At 43.8% G+C, this 19,003-nt stretch overlaps 2 protein-coding genes across 9 annotated transcripts in view; one reads left to right on the top strand and one right to left on the bottom strand.

Annotated features, from left to right (window-relative positions):
* The window catches only part of ASTN2 (astrotactin 2), an 836,776-nt gene that overhangs the window by 614,675 nt on the left and 203,098 nt on the right, over positions 1-19,003 (top strand). The window lies entirely within an intron of this gene.
* On the bottom strand, positions 5,751-18,331 carry TRIM32 (tripartite motif containing 32). The gene is made up of 2 exons (XM_017662349.3): positions 18,268-18,331; positions 5,751-8,763 (listed from the first exon to the last, which is right to left on the bottom strand). Exon 2 carries the CDS (start codon positions 8,682-8,684, stop codon positions 6,723-6,725), a length of 1,962 nt encoding a protein of 653 aa, XP_017517838.1. The 5' UTR covers positions 8,685-8,763; positions 18,268-18,331; the 3' UTR covers positions 5,751-6,722.

The raw sequence follows: 19,003 nt of genomic DNA on the forward strand, positions 1-19,003 counted from the left end.
CTATCAAGATTGCAAGACCCATTTATCTTAGGCTTGTGAGAGGGAGCAAACTGGCATTATTTCAAGATTTTTAAAAAGCAGAACATTTATTTCTGAAACATTGTCATCAGAGATTCCCAGTAAGGAGATCGATTAGAATACCGGGGATGAGGAGGGGTGTGTTTTCAAACAACGTTGTCTTTCTTCTCCCTCTTCCTCAGCCCCCACTACAGGAGATGCTAATCCACACCCCACCATCTCCGTAGAATTTAAGCCTCGTTGAGCCACGGTTACTGATAGGAGTAAGTGATATGACTTAGGGCAGGGAGAAGAGAACCACTTGTACTGCTACTTAACAAGGAAGGGAATGGACCAACGGATCACATTAGACCTTTGATTTTCTTTAATACCCCTCCAATCTTGTGTTTTGAACATCCTGCTGGTAATACCTTCTTACACTTCCCTGTAATGTTGTACCTTTGTTCACAATGTCTCTCTACTTTAAAGGCCCTTCAGCAGCCATATCCTCTCAACTATATAGTCTTGCCTCAAACAATTGCCACTCCATTTCTGTCTTACACCATTATCTTATTCTTGAGTATATTTGTGTTATTCTTTTGCCTAACTTATATGTCCAGCCAGACCACAAGCTACCTGGCTGCATAATTCATCACTGGTTCCTCTGGCATTAATTATTCATATAATTACCACTAATAATAATAAAAACAGTAAATGTCTTAGATGTGTTTGAGTGAATGAATAAATGAATGTATGGAATCTAAGATCTTAATAATCTGTCTAAATATACAATGGCATTATGGTTGTAACCAGATAAACTGAGCAAATTACCAAAAGAAAATCCTAGTTTTATTTATATAGGGAAGACATGCATTTGATTTTCACACACGCTCACCCAAACTACGTTTCAATCAAGAATCTCAGTGAGTTACTAAATAATTTTCCTTTGAGGGAAATAGGCATTTTCCTTACCAGTTTTACATAATCCTTCAATCAAAAAAATGATGGTAACCTTCAGATATTATTTTACTGTAATTTAAAAATATTTACCACTACTGAAGGTTTATGGAATGTCTGGAAGTCTAGACTTACATCCATGTTTTCTACATAATAACATACTAAACAGTATAATTTTATTACTAATAAGGAAACTGAGGCCAAGAGGCTAAATGACTCAGTAGTCATAGAACTAAGGGGGAAACCAGGACTGAATCCAGGCTTCCATGCTTACAAAGCCCAAGTTTTAACTACAATATCTTATATTAATTCCAACTAACATATTTAGGCTTATTTTCATTTTTTTAATTATTTGACTTAATGTTGACATGGAAGAAAATATCTACAGAACTAGCTAAGCATCCATGTTTGTTTAAAATATATATATACTCATATACATATATATACATACATATATACAGGCATACCTCATGTTATGCACCTTATTGTGCCTCACAGATAGTTTATTTTAAAAAATTGAAGGTTTGTGGCAGTGCTGTGTTGAGTAAGTCTACCAGCTCTATTTTTCTCATACTATTTGCTCACCTTATGTCACTGTGTCACATTTTGGTAATTCTTGCAATATTTCAAACTTTTTCATTATTATAGTTGATACTGATATTGTGATCTGTAATTAAGCTTTCTGAAAGCTCAGATGGTGGTTAGCATTTTTTAGCATGTTTTTGTTTAAGTTATATATATATTTAGAAATAATGCTATTATTACACACTTAATAGGCTACAATATATTATAAACATAACTTTTATATGTGCTGGGAAACTAGAAACTTGATTTGATTTACTTTATTGCAATATTCACTTTCTTGCAGTGGTCTGGAACTGAACCTACAATATCTCTGAGGTATGCCTGCACACACACACACACACACACACACACACACACACACACACAAAATATAAAATCTTGACTCATTTAACCTTTCAAAAAGAGTCAAGATGCCATCCTAATTACTTTCATCAAGTAATCAGCCTTTAGGTTTTATATGCAGCTTTCCTGGCAGGATACATTCCTGTGAAAGAGCTTTGCCTCTGTTCCTCCAGCAATCTCACTCTTCCTCCAATAGGCTTTTTTTTGGGGGGGGGGTATCAATATCCAATCACATGAGCAACACTGTGGTTACTAGATCCCCGCATTATCAAATCCCCACCACACACCCCTTTGCAGTCACTGTCCATCAGCGTAGTAAGATGCTATAGAGTCACTACTTGTCTTCTCTGTGCTCTACTGCCTTCCCCGTGTTCCAAAAGGCTTTTTCATTAAAAAGCTGAGCACTGCTGGTGCATCAAAAATGCAGGTCTGGAATCTCCCCCAGTATTATTAACCTTAAAATTCTTTATCTGTTCATCAAGGTTCTTCATCAGTTCATTCTTCCTTGGAGGAAGTCCAGGGCAATGGAAAACAAGATTTCAAATACTTCCCACAGGAAAGAGTGAAATAATTTATAAGAAAGTAGACAAAGAAAGGAAGCCTTTGTACTTTAACAGTGGAAGTCATATATTCTGAATTCATCACTTTTACATATACTATTCCTTTTTAATTCTCATAGCAGCCCTCTAAACCATGAATTGACATTTCCTTGTACCAGAGGAGGAATACTAGGGGTACAGTAAGCAATTGGGTTAAGGGGGCATTGATTAGAAAATGCAGGTTCCTTCTACTACTCTCTGATGTAAGCACAATAAAATCATAGCAAGAATTATGCAAAAGCATTGGGTGAAAATTCAACCACAATTTCAGTTGGTCAAAAAGTAATTAAAATCATAGGGCTAGAAGGGATTTTAGTGACCTAGTCCAATCACCTTATTTTATAAGATAGGGGAACTGAGGCAGAGGTACAGTGATCACCTGAGGCCACACAGCTAGTTAAGAGGCAGAGCTGTGCTTCAGGCACAACCAAGTCCATTGACTTTCCCACTAGAATACATTGCCAGTCCTAGCACTGCCTCTCTAACTTCAGGCTTAGCCAGGGTACCATGAATATTAATGCTATCAACAAGATATGGCCAAAGGTCTGGAGTATGAGTGTTTATTTTGCTAAACAGATTTCTACTTCACCATTGCCCTGCTTGTAAAAAGCATCTGCTGTTTCATATCTATAATATGTTTTCAGATCCCTTGAGAGGCTGCTCGTCTTGAGAGCAAATCAGCAGCCTAGCCAGGTGCAAGGCAGAGCTGAGTTTCATACCAAGTTCTGCCTTCCATCTCCCTCCTAGAGAGCAGGGCAACACTTCACTTTAAGAGGCCATTCATTAGTGCTGGAATAAAAGGACAACTACTTCAGCATTACTTGCCATACCCACAAAAACACTGTTAAGACTCAAGCCAAGTTTATCCTACTGATTGGAATAATGGAATGTCCCGTGGGCTGTCTCAGGCTGGAGTGAACACTGGACTTGACCCTCAGTGTCATTTGGACAGTACCTATGCCTGGCCTTGGAGGAAGTCCAGGGCAATGGAAAATAGATTTTAAATACTTCCCATAGGAAAGAGTGAAATAATTTATAAGAAAGTAGACATACTGTCATTTATCATTACATTTTTCTCTTCTGAACACCTGGTATAGTGCCTGACCCACAGTAGGTATTCAATAAATATTCAAGGGGTCATTGCTCTGAAACCTTAATTCTATATAATTACTCAAAATGATAAAGGAAAGCACAGGCTAACCAATCTGTAAATCATTTGTCTTTCATTTTTTTCGGTACCTTATAAAAGGGCTTGCCTGAGATTACTTTTTTATCCAATCTGAAGGATATGTTAGGAAGACTGGGCCTATCATCAAGTTAAAACAGCCATAACTAAGGACATACTCTGAATTAGGCACCATATTATGTGCTTGTAGGGAGAGATTAGTTAGCCCTTAATAAAACTCAAGTACATGTGCAAATAATTGCAACACAGTGATATACATGGTAATGGAAACAGGATATAGGTAGGTAAGTAGTAAAAAGGAACAGGTGACCAGATTTATTGGAAGCCTTGTGGCTAGGGGGAGGAAATGCTTAAGATTTTGGTTGGGAAATAGGAGCCTGCAAAATAGGAAAATGGGAAGACATTGTTTGGGAGTGGCTGGACCACCTCACTCCACTCTTTTGAGACATTCAGTAAAAGACTACAATGATCACTCTCACTTGTTGGGTATGCAATAATCTTTCCAGGCATTTTCACATCTGTTGTCTCACATCTTATACCCTGGCTGGAGGGAAGAGCCATTTTCATCAGGTCACCTCCAGAGGAGGAAGGGTTAAATGACTGGCCCAGGACCATGTGGCTAGTATGATGGAACTGGATGATAAGCAGTGTTGTAGTTCAGTGGTTTTCAGAATGTCTTCTGCAAATTCACAAGTTTTATAATGGTACATAGGAGGTTAGGTGAGGTCAAAAAGGCTGTTCTCCCAGCCCACAAACCTCCTTCAACCAGAGCAGCTGTTCCTTGATCTTTTTTTTTATTGACGTATCACTGACATACAATCTTATGTTGGTTTCAAATATACAACACAGTGGTTCAAGAGTTGACCATATTATTAAATCTTACCCCCCTCTCCTTGATCCTCTTTACACGGTAGGCTTGTATGTAAGACTTCCTTTGAATAAGAGTACTGTGGCTTAAAAAACAAAAAACTGCTGTGATTGAGCAGATTAGTTCTTGGGGCTATCCTGTGCAATTTAGTCAGCATGGTAGATAGTTGAACATTGTGCTAAGCACAGCCTAAATTATTCACATCAAAGAAACAAAAATATTCAGACCACACATTTCCATTTTGAGCCAGCACATAACCTGGTGTACTTGAGGGCCAAGGCATGAGTGTGGTTCAGGATGGGGCAGGCCTATATGCTGATGCCAACACTAATAGCACTTCCTTCCCCTAGCACTGGCAGCTGGAGGATTGCTGGCCTTGGGCACACCATGCCAGCCGGCAATATCACATTGTCTGCTGCAAACTGTGTGCCAAAGGCATCGGCCTCTGTATTGCCTCTGCAAGTCCCCCACTGACACCAAAGACAGATCTCCTGCTGCCAGCTGCTGCCACAGATAGAGTGGCTGTAACAACTAGGGGAGTAATTTGTGATGTACTTTTAATTGGATCAATTTCCTCTCAATTATACAGTCTTTGAAAATTAGATGCAGTTTCATAATCAGAACATGGGGCTTTCTCTAGGTGAAAAGCACAGGGTGGACTAGTTCGACATCACTTCAATTATCTTCTTTCCTATCCTATCCTTTGGCAGCTATCTTGACAGAAGCCAAGAAAATGCCACCAAAAAAAAAAAAAGACTTTTTTTTTGTAGGTAGTTCAGCTTAGCAGAGTTTCCACGAAAGCACAGCAACAGCTCTTTGGCTTGCCATCCGCTCTTAAAGAGCAAGATACGTTGCTTAGTAAACATCAAAACCTGAGGAACTCTTGTCACAGATTTGCTCACCTACTTTTGGTCTTCTTAAAAACACAAAGATTCTTCCTTTTTGAACTGTAACTGTAAGGATAAGGCAGATGGTAAGAGGCTCAATGTAAAACAGAGTTGGTGACTCTAGACCTTGGGGGCTGATTCTGTACACATGCATGTGGCTCTAAGATCTGGGTTATCTTTATATAATGGTGCTTTTGGCTGACTAGGTAAATTCTTCATGTTCTCAAAGAATGCAGTGTCCAATATGGAGGCAAAACAGCCTGGTATAACTTGTCCTTCTCCTGACCTCCCAAATTCCATGTTTAATTAAAAGAGATGAACACCAGTGATGAAGAACAGTTATCAATTATTTAATACTTGATAGAGGAATGGAAATATCTTGAAACCAAATGTTATGTAATCACCTGGGGAAAATAACAGAGTAAAGACCTGGAAGTCTGCTTTTAGTCATGAATGAGATGTGTCTCCCCACCCTCCACTTCGCTGGCCTTGGCCTGTATGGTACAATTCCACAGGCAACTGCTAGCACAGGTCAGTGGAGAGAGTGAGTATGAAAAACAGTGAGCTGTAGAGACTATCCAGGGGTGTTTACTGACTATATTAGCATTTCATTTGTTTATTCCCATCTTCCTACACATTGACATAATTCCAATCCATATGGTCCTTTCAAAGGCAAGCAATCCCAGGCTAAAGTCCTTGACCAACCAACTAGGATCAATCCATTCTGTCACTGGCACAAAACCTCTATAGAGCCAAGAGGCAATGCCTCTCAAAGGGATTGTTTATCTCCTTTGGTGGCAATGAATGAGCTTTCACACTGGTAAAGGTGACCAGGGTCGGGACATCATGCCACCGGGATACGATACCTGAAATGTCACCGGGAGGGGGAGGAGATCCCCCTGGAGCATGCACACTAAATGCAGCAGAGTTGAGGAGAAAGTGCCACACATGATGAATATTCTAACAGGAAGGAAATAATGGACAAGGATTATCAGAGTCAAAAGAGGAGAATCAACAAGGGCAAATTTCAAATACAGGGGCAGAAGGCTCTCTGCTGAAGCCTGGAAGTGCCTAAGTTCTAACCAAAGTTCGGCTAACCCCACAGCACGTGTCCTATTTGGCTCTAAATTTAGCAGGGGAAATAATGCAAATAAGAAACACTAAAGACAGGGCATCAAAAATTCCACGACTAGCCAGCTGCAATGAGGACATAAGCCAAGTCTATTCTACACTACTGCCAACCACCAAGGAATAAGGAAAAGAGAAACTGGATGAGAAGCAGAAACTGATCTCCTCACCCCCTAAGGAGTAGAATATCGTCTCAGATGATAGCTGTAAATCTTGATGCAATGATCCCAACAGTCCAAGACCAGCAGCTGCCCCTTAGGAGTGAGGGCGATGCCCACTGGACAGGTAAGCCCCTCTCGAATGAGGACACTGTAGCCCCCACCCTTAGGGAAGTGGAGAATTTCCTTGCGACTGCTATCAGCCACGATGAGATCACCACGGGCGTCCACACACATGCCAGCGATGCAGCGGAAGTCCTCGTTCTCGGAGAAGAAGTGGCTAATCTGGCGACCCAGCTGCCCATCAGGGCCCACAGAGCCAATGGAGAAGCCCCCCTCCAGGTGGTGCTCATTCTGCCGATTCTCCAGATTAAGGCCCAAGCCCTGGGTGAAGTAGACAGTGCCCTCAGCATCACAGGTGACAAACTTGGGCCGCACGGCACTACAGAGGCAGCTATATTTGACCACCCCTGCCCCTCGGTCAACGGTGAAGCACCAGAGCTTCCCGCCTTCCACATCAGTCACCACGAACTGGCCAGATGGAAGGGCTGTGATGCCCCAGGGTTTGCTCAGCTGGCTCCTGTGACAGGCCACGCAGTGGCCATCCAAGGTGTATACCTTGAGGGAGTTGTCATAGCTGTCAGTCACACCAATCAGCCCGTGGCAGTTCATGGCCACTGAGAGGGGAGTGAGGTTGGGCAGATCAGCCCCAAGGAAGCTCAGCACAAAGCTATCAATGCCACTGGGGCTGCGACGGATCTCCTTCAGAAAGCCTTTGCGCGTGAAGACTTGTATACGGTAGTTGCCACGGTCAGCAACCAGGACCTCGCCTTGACTGGTCACACAGAGACTAACAGGAAGGTTGAACATGCCTGGCGTGCTGCCCTTGGCCCCCATCTTCTTAAGAAAGAGACACTGCTGGATGTTGGCAGCCATGTCAGAGCCCCGCAGCTTAGCCGGAGAGGCCTTAGGGCTGGCGACCACTCCCTCAGGGCTCAGGTCCATCTCTCTAAAAGTAACAGAGGTAGAGGCAGCCGAGGCTGCAGCCTCCACATCCCAGGAATCTTCCATGTTGACCGTCCGGGGCTTCTTGACAGCCTGCCCAATTTGGAGGGGACCGACATGGCCGACCTTAAGGAGCTCCACGTCCTGTAGGGTCAGCTCCCGTGGCAGGCTGGCGGTGAGCTCTGGCTCCTCCTCATCAGCTGTCTCCTCCAGCAGGGCTACATCTGCCTGCTTGATCTTGGCCAGGAAGTAGTCACAGCGAGACACGGCCTGCACCTCCGCAATGTTAAGCAGGTAGCTCTGCTCCTCTATCACCTGACCATTGGACTTCTCGACCTCCGCCAACGAGCCTGTGAAGAACCTCCTCGAGCGAGCCAGCTCCTCCTGGACCCGGCGCTCCTCGTGCCCGTACTCCTGGAGAACTGCCTTATACCTTGCCTGGAGGTCCTTGGACACGCCTTCCAAGGCCACCTTCCGCCGCTGCAGCTCCCCCGTAAGCTCCCGCAGGCGGGCCAACTTCTCTCCGAAGTCCTGACGCCGCTCCTCAGCCGCCTCTTTGACGAGGAGGGTGCAGTGGCCAGGGGGCTGGTGGTCCGCCTCCCGGCAGGGCTCACATAACACCACACCACAGCTCCGGCAGAACTGCCGAGGGAGCCGCCGCCCACAGGCCCGGCACATGAGCAGACCCACGGCCTCGCTGAGCCCAGCTGTGTCAATGATCTTCAGCACCGTCAGGTTGTCTGTCAGCTGGGTCAGGCTGGTTATGCGGGTGATCTTGCTGCAGAAGGGACAGCGGACACCATTGATGCTACTGGCTAGCAGCTTCTCCAGGCACTGGCGACAGATGGTATGGCCACAGTGCAGGAGCTTGGGCCGCAGCTGCTCCTCTGTGAAGGACTCCATGCAGATGGGGCATTCCAGCACTTCCCGGAGGGCATCCAGGTTCAGGTGAGAAGCTGCTGCGGCAGCCATAGCTCTTCCTTTAAAGGATCCGCTGGCACAGCCCAGAACTGCAGAGCTTAGTATGCATGTTCCAGACGGTCAAATCCTCCTAAAGAGAAGAATCAGCTGTTATTCCATTGCCTATGTGAGTTAATCCACTCAAAAAACAGAAAACAGCTACCACCACTCATTCAGTCACTGTCTTATTTAAGAATTATTTACTGAGGTCTACCCTCTGGTAGCTGAGGGTGATACACAACAAACCGGACAAAACACTGCCCAAGGGATAAGGACTCAGGTTCCGGAGTCTGAGGCTTCGTTGTGTGATCGTAATGAAGTAACCTAAACTTCCCAAAGCTCAGTGTCCCCAACACCCATCTAAAAAATTGAAATAATCATGATGTCTACTTTCTCTGGTTTCTGGCAGAGTAAGCTTAAATAATATGCTGAACACAATGCACTTAGTATAGTGCTGGAAAGTAGTATGCTTGATAAGTGTCAGTGGTGACTTTTATATTTTCTTATGTCTACAACTCATCATTTATATTAGGAGAAAAACAGAAAAATTAAGTACAGGAAAGGATCATACACTAACTTTTGCAGGAGCCCAGTAGATGGAGTAACAGATTCTACCTAGAAGAACTGGGGAAGGCTTGCTTCCAAGAAATGGTCCTAGAAGATGCACAGATATGTGTAGATGGGGAAAGGCATTTTAAGGAAAGAAAACTGTGAGCAAAAGCATGGAGACTTTTTGTTGTGTTATATAGTTTACCATGTCATGTTGAGGATCCTAGGAATCATACAGAGTAGTAGGTTATGCTGATTAAATGATAAGCTTTAGGTGTTCAGCAAAATATTAGGTCAGAAAATACATGTATTTTTCATTCATCTAGCCTCCTCTATCTGTTCACCAATTCACCCATCTAAGACTAGGTACCAAGTACTACACTAGACAGACACTAAGCTTCTCATACAAATCCTGCCCTTCAGATGCTTAGACTTTAGAAAAGGAGACAAGACATGTAGGTAAATAATAACCAAGGCAGAAAGTAGTATCATAAATGAGGTATGAACTGAGTTTGTTGGAGGTTAAGAGGTATTCACTCTAACTTGAAGGGAAACAATTTTCTGGCATTTGATAGGGTCCTAGAAGATGCACAGATATGTGCAGATGGGGAAAGAGAGTACCAGGCAAAGGGCAGAGTCTTCACAAAGGTTAGAAAGCAAGGGACAAGACAAAAACTTCAGAGTATTAGAAAAAGAACAGAGATTACATAGGCTCTGGGTTGTTTCCTCATCTGTAAAATGAGAATAATACTGCCTTCATGAGGTTAATTCAGGGATTAAATGAGATAATGCATATACTGTATACAATGCTAAGATTTGCCCTCAGCACCAAGAGTCTTAATTTTTGTTGTTGTTTTTTTATCTCATCCTTAGGTTAAAATTGTAGGAGAATATAGGGAGATTAGTGTAACTGGTTTGCAAAGGTAAACTGGGGAATAATTATAACAAGTCTTCAGAGCCAAAATGAGTCCTTTGAACTTCATTTTGATGGGCATAGCGATGTAATGAGCATTTTGGAGCAGGGAACTGGTATGATCAAAGCTTGAATGGAGTAGACAGAAAGGAAAAGAAACTAGTTTGGAAGCTACTGCAAAATTGCCAGAGGGAGATAAAGGAGGGTGAACTAGGGTGCTGGTGTTAGAAATGGAAAGAAGATGCATTTTAGCAATATTCCAGAAGTACAAACACTAAGATTTGTAAACTCAGTGGATTAGGGTAGGGAAGTGGTGGAACTAAGATAGCCAGTGAGTGAAGCCCAGATGATTTTTAAAATGGTATTGCCTTTCAAGACAGTTTATTTTTGGCCTGGAACACCCCCTGCTTCACTAAGTATATGCCCTGAATACTCCCACCCTCCTTGATCCACAGATGCTCATAAAATAGAACCACAGAGATCTCACTGCTCTGCAGCCTTATGTCATTGTCAATTTATGCCCCAAATTAGAATGAACAGATCTAGCAGGGTGAGGCATATGGATAAATTCAGCCCTTCCTAAATGGAATTCCTACAGCTGCACCTGTGCAGTCTTGTGATCTGCAGATGGTCAACCACAGAGGAGGAGGAGGGCATGTTAGCTTGGTTTTAAGGACAATGTAGCAAGCTGAGGAAAGCTTTGCAAATGTTATCAACTTTCTTCATGCATACAGAAGAAGGGAGTCATTGCATATACGCAGTAAAGATTTCCCCCCATATTCAGTTTGGCATCTAAATTTGACAAATATTCAATAACAGACATGCACAATTTATCTAAAGTCAACCCCACCTTCCTGAAATCCCACACCCCTTCTACTGAAGGGGAAACAGCAAATACTCAGTACCTACTATGTGCTTGTTGCCATCCTAGATGCTTCATATACTTAATCTCATTTAATCTTCTTAATGACCCTATGAAGTAGGCACTATTTTTATTATCCTATTTTACAGATGAGGAAACTAAGACTTAGAAAAACTGGCTCAAGGTCACATAATTCAAACATGGTTTTGAACATGAACCCCAAAGTACAGATATCTTTAATTCTGTTTAATCAAACATTATTTTAAGCTCTTTTTTTTAAACTGTCACTTAACACTTATTAACAAGTGTTCTCTAGTCCATATTATGAGAAATACTGGCTTATAGCATGTAATTTTCTCCACAAGTAATACAGAACAATAATACAGTTAGGAGGTCTAGCTACTAGAGTGGGTTAGATTGATTTATTAGTTAAGTGACCCACTCCCACACACCAGTCTTGCAACTCATTTTGACCCAAATCCATGCCTCAACAAAATAACACATCATAATATATTATGAACCTATAATGTCTCATGTGAATATCTGAAACCATGAACTGAATTCTTAAATGCCATGGATGTGGGGGCAATAATAGAAAAATACTGATAGAAACCTCAACTCAGGAATCCATGCAAACCTCAATTCTAAACTGAGGCTTCAGTTCTCTCTTCCATCATCTGGAACAACAGACTGAGGATAACATTTGGTGTTTGGATCCAGAATATGTTACCTTACAATTCACAGGGACATCTGTTCTTCCCAGACCTGGCACTGCAGATCAGCTAATTAAACAAGTCTGCCAACTTGTAGAAATACCAGCAAATTCTTCCCCCAGCTTTCTGGAAAATCATACCACCTCCTTCAATTAAAATGCTTCCTGCCTCCCTAAGCCATCCACTTAAAAAAAATGAATTAACTATGCCCACATCCATACCCCAAATTATCTTTAACTGTCTGCAATTTCACTAGTCTCTCTGAGGCAGGGGAAATTGTCACAGATACCTTCCCAAAGCTACCACACTTTGCCCAGGAAGGAAAACAAGAATTCCTATTGCGAAAGCATCAGGCATGGAGACTGCCTCAGACCTGGAAAAAGTCTCAACCATGTCTCCCCCATTTCTATGACCTGGAAACAGTGCTTTCAGCAGAATCTTAACCTGATATGGAGCTATGTGACAGGCAGACACAGCCCTTCTCTGAAAGGATACATCTGGTCATTACCGTTAATACTGAGAATGATTGAGGTGGAAAGTCAATTCGAACTCGCTGAAAAGAACAGATGGGTGAAAGGAATTGTCTTTCTACCCCAAGTCTTTAAGTGAGCTGCCCTTTTTCTGCTGGCTGTAAGGTCTGAAACCAATCAGAATGGCTCCCTAACATGTTAGTTATGATTTTGGCTGCCTCCATGACACCTTGAACATGTTCCCTGTTGTGCACTTTGTACTGCCAACTCTTGACCCCTTATCTCATGTCATCTCAGTTTACCCACCCCCTTCACTCCTTTGATCTTGTGATTAACAATGCACATCCACTCTCATACCAGCCCAGCTCTTTAGCTCCAGATGAGGATCTACCTCTTAAGCTGTATGTGCTCTAGCTGCCCTAAGACTCAGGTCTTTGGGTAAAATTCTGTAATTAAACCCTAGCCTGATCTGGCAGGTTCTGGCACCACCAGGTGTTCCCCAGTCCATGATATACGTAACCGTCATAGCAGAAAACAAACGAAAACCCACTGATCCTGAAGTCAGAACTGTGATCCAATCAGCACTTTTGATTTACAATTTACAAGTTGTGGGACAGTCAATAAATTTTTAACCTCACTAAACCTGTTTTCTTAGTTTATAAAAGTTGTAATAACTAGGGATAATGCATAATACAAAGTTTTTAGCCTAGAGACTGATAGGTGTGCAATGAAAGATTACTATTTATCGCAGTTTTAGTAATAATCAGGAATAGTATTAATAATAGTAACAACTAGTACCCGTACTAAAGCATTCCATTTAAAAACTGCATTTTGAAAGGATGGAGAATCTTTCCTTTCACAGCATACGCAGGCACATACAGATTAATGAAAGGACTGGCCAGCTTTGAAATGATCTGACTATCATTAATACTGAGAATGAGTCAGGTGGAAACTCAATATGAACTCATGGTAGAAACTGGTGGGCAAGGAGTCCACAACTCGTGCCCAGAAAGTAAGTTCCAGCAGCTCCTTCTAGCAAAAACTAAGTATGAAATGCTAGAATTAGCAGTGATCCCAAAGGGTCACGTAGATGAGTAAAGTGAGATCAGTAGAGACTAATCAAGATCTCATTAATCACATGGCAGAGCTAGGGCTGAAAGGAACTGGGGGTGGACAGTATTATACAGACTAAGAAAGTGAGTTCAGGACTCAGGCTTCTGAGGCCCACTCCACCACTTAACCACACAGGCTTGTGCAAGGAACCTAACCTCTCCACTTCTCAGTTTATCTAAGAAAAGGACTTTAGAATAGTATCTTCCTCACAGGTTGTTGTAGAGATTAGATGATGTGTATAAAGCAATTAGTACAGTACCAAGCAATTAACTGTGCGGTCAATAGTTTTTAGCAGGAGCAGTGGCACTTTTCAATAGGCAGACTGTACCCAAGATACCATTACACACATTTCAAAAAATAAAAATTCTGAGCCTTACCTGGAGATTGTTTTACGTGAACTCAGAATCACAGGATCAGAGATGACCTGAGGTTTCGAATCTCCATCCAGTGTTTGAATCCCCACCATGGGGAACTTCTCTAGATGTGTCTATTTCTTATACTTCTCTAAGGTCCTTGAGGGCTTAGGCCATAAGCAAAACTGCAGAACTTTAAGCAGTTAACTAAACAAGTCTTTACTGAGCACCTACTGAGTCAGGCCTCATGGAGACACTGGAGATATAGTTTGAAGAAAAACCAGACATGAACAGAGCTCTTCACCTAAAAACTAGAAAATAAGGAAATAGTACATTTCCCTCCATCACACATTCCCGTTTTGGGTTTTTGCAAGGCTTATCACATTTCTTTTCTTGAGAGCTTTCTAAACTGTATTTATTCCTCCTGTATTTGAGTGCCGTGTCGATTAAGTGCATAACCATCCCCAAGCCACCAGTAGCCACTCTCTGGGAGTGGCCAGCAAGACTGATTTCAAGGAAGTTAGTGAGGTCACCTCCTGACATTCACCCAGTCCTGTGTTTAGGAGAGGATTTTGAAGTTTAGATTACTCAGGAAATTTAAGGTATCTGCAAACAGCAAAGATAAACTCAACAAGTAGGGGCTTATAGAGAAAACACAAGCATGATCCCAAAGCTGTACCAGTCTGGGATGTGTAAGACAACCCAGAAAGAAATGTCTGTAGGGGAGAGGAATCTTTAGCTAAAATGTATCAAGGGCAAGTTAAATCAGTCATAGAGTTGGCTAGAACACACTTGTCTGTTCTCTATCTTCCTCCAGAGGAAGACAGGACCTGGAAAGTTTCCTTTGTGTCTTCCACAAACATTTGAGGAATACCAACGTGTCAACATGACTCAAATGACACAGGACAAGGGAGAAGTCAAGTCTTTTCTCAGGGGGCCTCCAACTCATGTCAACTCACTCAGCTCCCTTTCAGTTCCTTTCTCTGCATACAATACAAATTCATTTAATCATGAGATTTTGATTAAAGGATAAGGAAGCAGGTGCTGGTAGATGTATGGGAGAGGAAGAGAATATGAGGGAGACTGGTAGGGGCGGCTTAGGGTCAGTGAGAGTTGGCAAAGCCAACACTCAGTTCCCTGACATCATCTTCCTCTCATAATTGCTACCTCTCAACAGACTACCATTTACTGAATGCCAGGCACCTTTTATACATCCCCTCCTATTCCATAGTAACTGTGGAAAGTATGTGTCATTCCTCTCTCTAAATAAGGAAACCAAGGCTCTGAGAAAAGCAACCTGTCTGAGGTCTCACAGCTGCAGGCAGTAGGACGTGAATTCAAATCCAAAGTGTCAACTGCCAGCCATAAAACCACACTGGCTCAAGAGATGTGTTACGGTGCCCTGGCTGATGGGCCTACCGTTACCGCTAGGCAGTCTGGCGGAGCTGCTAGTAAAGGCACCTCAAGATTTGTAGAGCTGATTGTTTTATAAGAAGGACATAACGGCAGGAGTGTCACAGAGGCAGCATATCAGTGTTTTGGACAACAATCCACTTCACAGGCCTTGTCAACTTGACTACCTGCCATTCTCCAGACACAAATGTCTCCTTCAATGCTGGAAAAGCCCTTCTAATAAAACTAGTTAAAACTATCAGACAGAACTTGGCTCACACCCCTGCTTTGCCATTTACTATATAGCCTTTGGTAAATCATTTAGCCTATTAGTTGTTTGGTTTTTTTTAACCTGTAAAATATGGAACAACACCTACATTGTGGGCACGATCATTGACAGGATTAACTGAGATAATGCACATAATAAGCACTGGTTAAGTGGTAGCTATTTGTATTTTTAACAGATTGAGGCTCATAAGGGCCAAGTGCTTGTCCAAGATCACCTAGTAAAGTTAGCAGCAGAGGAAGGATTTTGGACTCCAAGCTCTGATTCCCAGGCTGGGTTTGAGTCCCATTACATATTTTCCTTAAGGGTATGTGAATGTTACAGCTAAGTGTCTTTCCTGATGACACAGTCCTGCTGTTCCTGAACTGGCTTCAGCAATGCCATAGCTCGTCTCAAAGCTGACAATGCAAATGCTATTATTCTGTCCTAGGGGAAAGAGGCCCAAAAGAGATAATCAGAACAGGAGTTATTCTCCAGAGTAGGGCTACCTTCAGCCTCAGTCCCTGCTATGAAGTAGTTTTTCAAGATACTCCCTCACCCCCAAGTCTCTTGCACCTCATCCTATCTGCTAACCTCAAGCTCTTCTTATTATCTACCCACTGGTCCTGGTCGACGAGCAAATCAAAAACAAAGTCCAGGGCTACTCCCTACCTAATCATATTCCATTTAGATTTCAATTTGCTATCCCAGGATACTCACAGGGCAATCCTTTCTTTAGAGGAGAATGGGCTGAGATAATAAGACTGTAAGTATTTGGGTTTGGAGCAATAATGCCCCAGCAAGGAAAAAACAAGGAAAGAGAATACACAGGGTTACAGAGATCTGAAATGTATGCCGAGCTCTGCAATGCCTAGCTATGGGACCTGAAACAAGTCACTTCCTAAGCCTTAGTTTCCTTATGTGTAAAACTGGATATTATAGCAAAACCAATGTAGAACTACTGTGAAAGTGGATTAAGAAAGTAGACATGAACATTTTATATTCCTAACTTCTGAGCACTTACTATGCACCAGATACTGAGCACTCTCATTTACTTCACTGAATATTCACAATTACCTCTGATGTAGGCCTGTTATTAATCCCACTTTACAGATAAAAAGCCAAAACTAGGGAGGTCAAGGAACTCATTCAAGATCACAAAGTCAGGAAGAAAAAGCCAGGATTTGAATACAGGATAGCAGGGTCTAGAGCAAGGTTACTCAATGTTGGCACTCTTTGACATTTTGAGCCAGATACTCTTTATTGTGGGAGCTGTTCAGTGCACTGTAGGATGTTTACGCTCGGATGTCTGTTTGATCTGTGGTGTCTACCTACTGAAGGCCAGTAGTACCCCATACCCCAATTGTGAAAACCAAAAATGTCTTCAGACATTGCCAAATGTCCCCTGTAGGACAAAACCATGCCCCATTAGGAATCCTGTCTCTCTCCCAATCCAAACAGCTTATTTGCAGAGCCACTGACTCTTAGAGCCATAATGGCCTTGTATAGGATTAACTCAATCTACTTAGAAGAAAATAAGGCCTGAGACCATGTTCCATTCATCCCCTGGAGGTCTCACACACTATTTGCTACCATTGCCTGGCAGCACAGGCAAAGAGGAACTTAGGCAGATGACCTTGAATAGCTTCTTCTAGCCTTAGGTCCCCTTTAACTACTCTCTTCTCCCTGGAAGCCTAGCACTTTCAGTGGGCCTACAGTTCAGGGTGGAGTTACTGGTGCTACCATGGCTGCCTCATTGTAAGGGACCTTTGGTTAATGAGTGAGGGACATTCTGTCCCTCAGAGGGAATGCCAGGTTCTTTCATCAGTCCTGATCTCTGAAGACTTCTGACTTTAGTGCTGAACCCCTGAGCTCTGCTACACCCATACATTCATATACAGTCTCATGTATTAGTTCTGGGTCCGCAGGTCTCCAGAACTCCCTTTGCTTCCCATCCATGCAGAGACTTCAGGAAAATTCCACTAGCAGCCCAAAACACCACCAGTTCACAGAGCTACTACTCAAGTCCTTTAATTCTATAGACGTTAGTATGTCTCCACCCCACCATTCAACCCTCCCTAAATCCTGTTCCCAACCCTCTTTCTATACAGAACTCTAGCATTTTGGGCTCTCTGTTGCAATTCTCACCAATTCCTCACTCGTGCCCCAAATCCCTCTGGCAGACATCCTTTAACCTGTTTGCAAATCTCTGCATCCTACATCCTTGCATCCCAGTTCATTCCAATTCTACTCCTCAAATTTCTGACGTCGCTCAATCCGAGCCCGCCAGCTCCCACCATCCATCAGGCACTGTGCTCCCCCTCAAACCCAGCTTCTTCCTCTTTTACCCACCCTGTCATGTGTTGCCTTAACCAGGTCTCTTCTCGCTAATTAGATACTGCTTCCCGCTGATTCCAAGAACTCAATTTTCCCCAGAGCCCATAAAGAAAACGCAATTAGGACAGCTCCAAATACTGCTGCCTCTGACTTCAGATTTTAGCCCCTTAAATGGCTAGAGCCCCCAGATTTCCTGAAATCTCCTGAGGGTCCCAAATCTCATCAGGGGCTTCCCATTCCTTCATTATTTCCTTAATTCTGTACCCCTGGTGCCTCCAGGGCCTTCAGATCCCGCCCTATTACCCCTGATGCTGCACCCCCTTTCCTCAGGGCCCCCATATTACCTCATACCTCCAGAGATGCTACACAGCATATTTTCTCATAGCCCCTCGCTGCCCTCCCGGAGATGAATCTCCTCGGGGCCCCTGACCGCATCGAATCCCTCCCCAGCCTGCTCCTCACAGCCCCACCCCCACCCCGTACTGCCCCTCAGATCCAGTCCCCAGACCCCGCCATTCGGGCGTGGGCCGGCCGCTGCACGCCATCACAGCCCCCGTCCCGCCGCTCAGCCACGGCCTGCGACTGCGGCCGCAGACCCTCATCCCCGACCCTCCTTCCCGCCCCTTACCTGACCGCCCGCGGCTCCGACGCGTCCGCCGTCCGCCAGCCCACCCGCCCGCCTCTCTCTGCGCACACGTCGCAGCGCGCCCCTGGCGACCGCCAATTCGCAAGACCGCCTGTCCGTCACTGCGCCCCGCCCCCGAGGCATGCTGGGGCTTGGAGTCCCGCGAGCGCGGCGCTCGTGGCCCAGCGGCCCGGAAGGAGCGAGCACTTACCAGAGAACTGCGGGCATTAAGAGCACGTGATTTGGCTCTCTGTCCCCATTGTACAGACAAATTGAGGCCCGTTGTACAGAAACTGAGGCGAAGGAGGCCTGCTCAGATTTACTCAGAGAGTGGGTCTGCAGCTAAATCAGCACGTGTCTGATTCCAATGATCCCTGCGCTAAACCGTGACCTCCTGCAGTCCTCAGCAAAGGCTGCACCTCGCCCAAGAGCCCCTCTCAACCTCAGCGTCCCCATCTGAGAACTGCAGGAACTCAACTTTCACTCTGGGACAAGCAGGGAACTTGGGACTCGTTTAGAAAGATAGTTCTTCAGGCTCCACATTTCTCCCAATAACACACCGCGTCCTGGAAACAGGTATCTCTGATGAACAAATTTGCTCCTGTGAAGGAGTCTTTTACCTGGTCATCTGGGAGGCCAGCAGCAGAAGTAGATATGGGAACATCTCTGCAGCTCCTGTCCCTGCTGACTGAAGCTATGCAAAAAAATCCACAAAAGCAAGTTGGCTTTTGGGGGAGCC

Source organism: Manis javanica, chromosome 2 (genome assembly GCF_040802235.1).
Source record: "Manis javanica isolate MJ-LG chromosome 2, MJ_LKY, whole genome shotgun sequence".
NCBI lineage: Eukaryota > Metazoa > Chordata > Mammalia > Pholidota > Manidae > Manis > Manis javanica.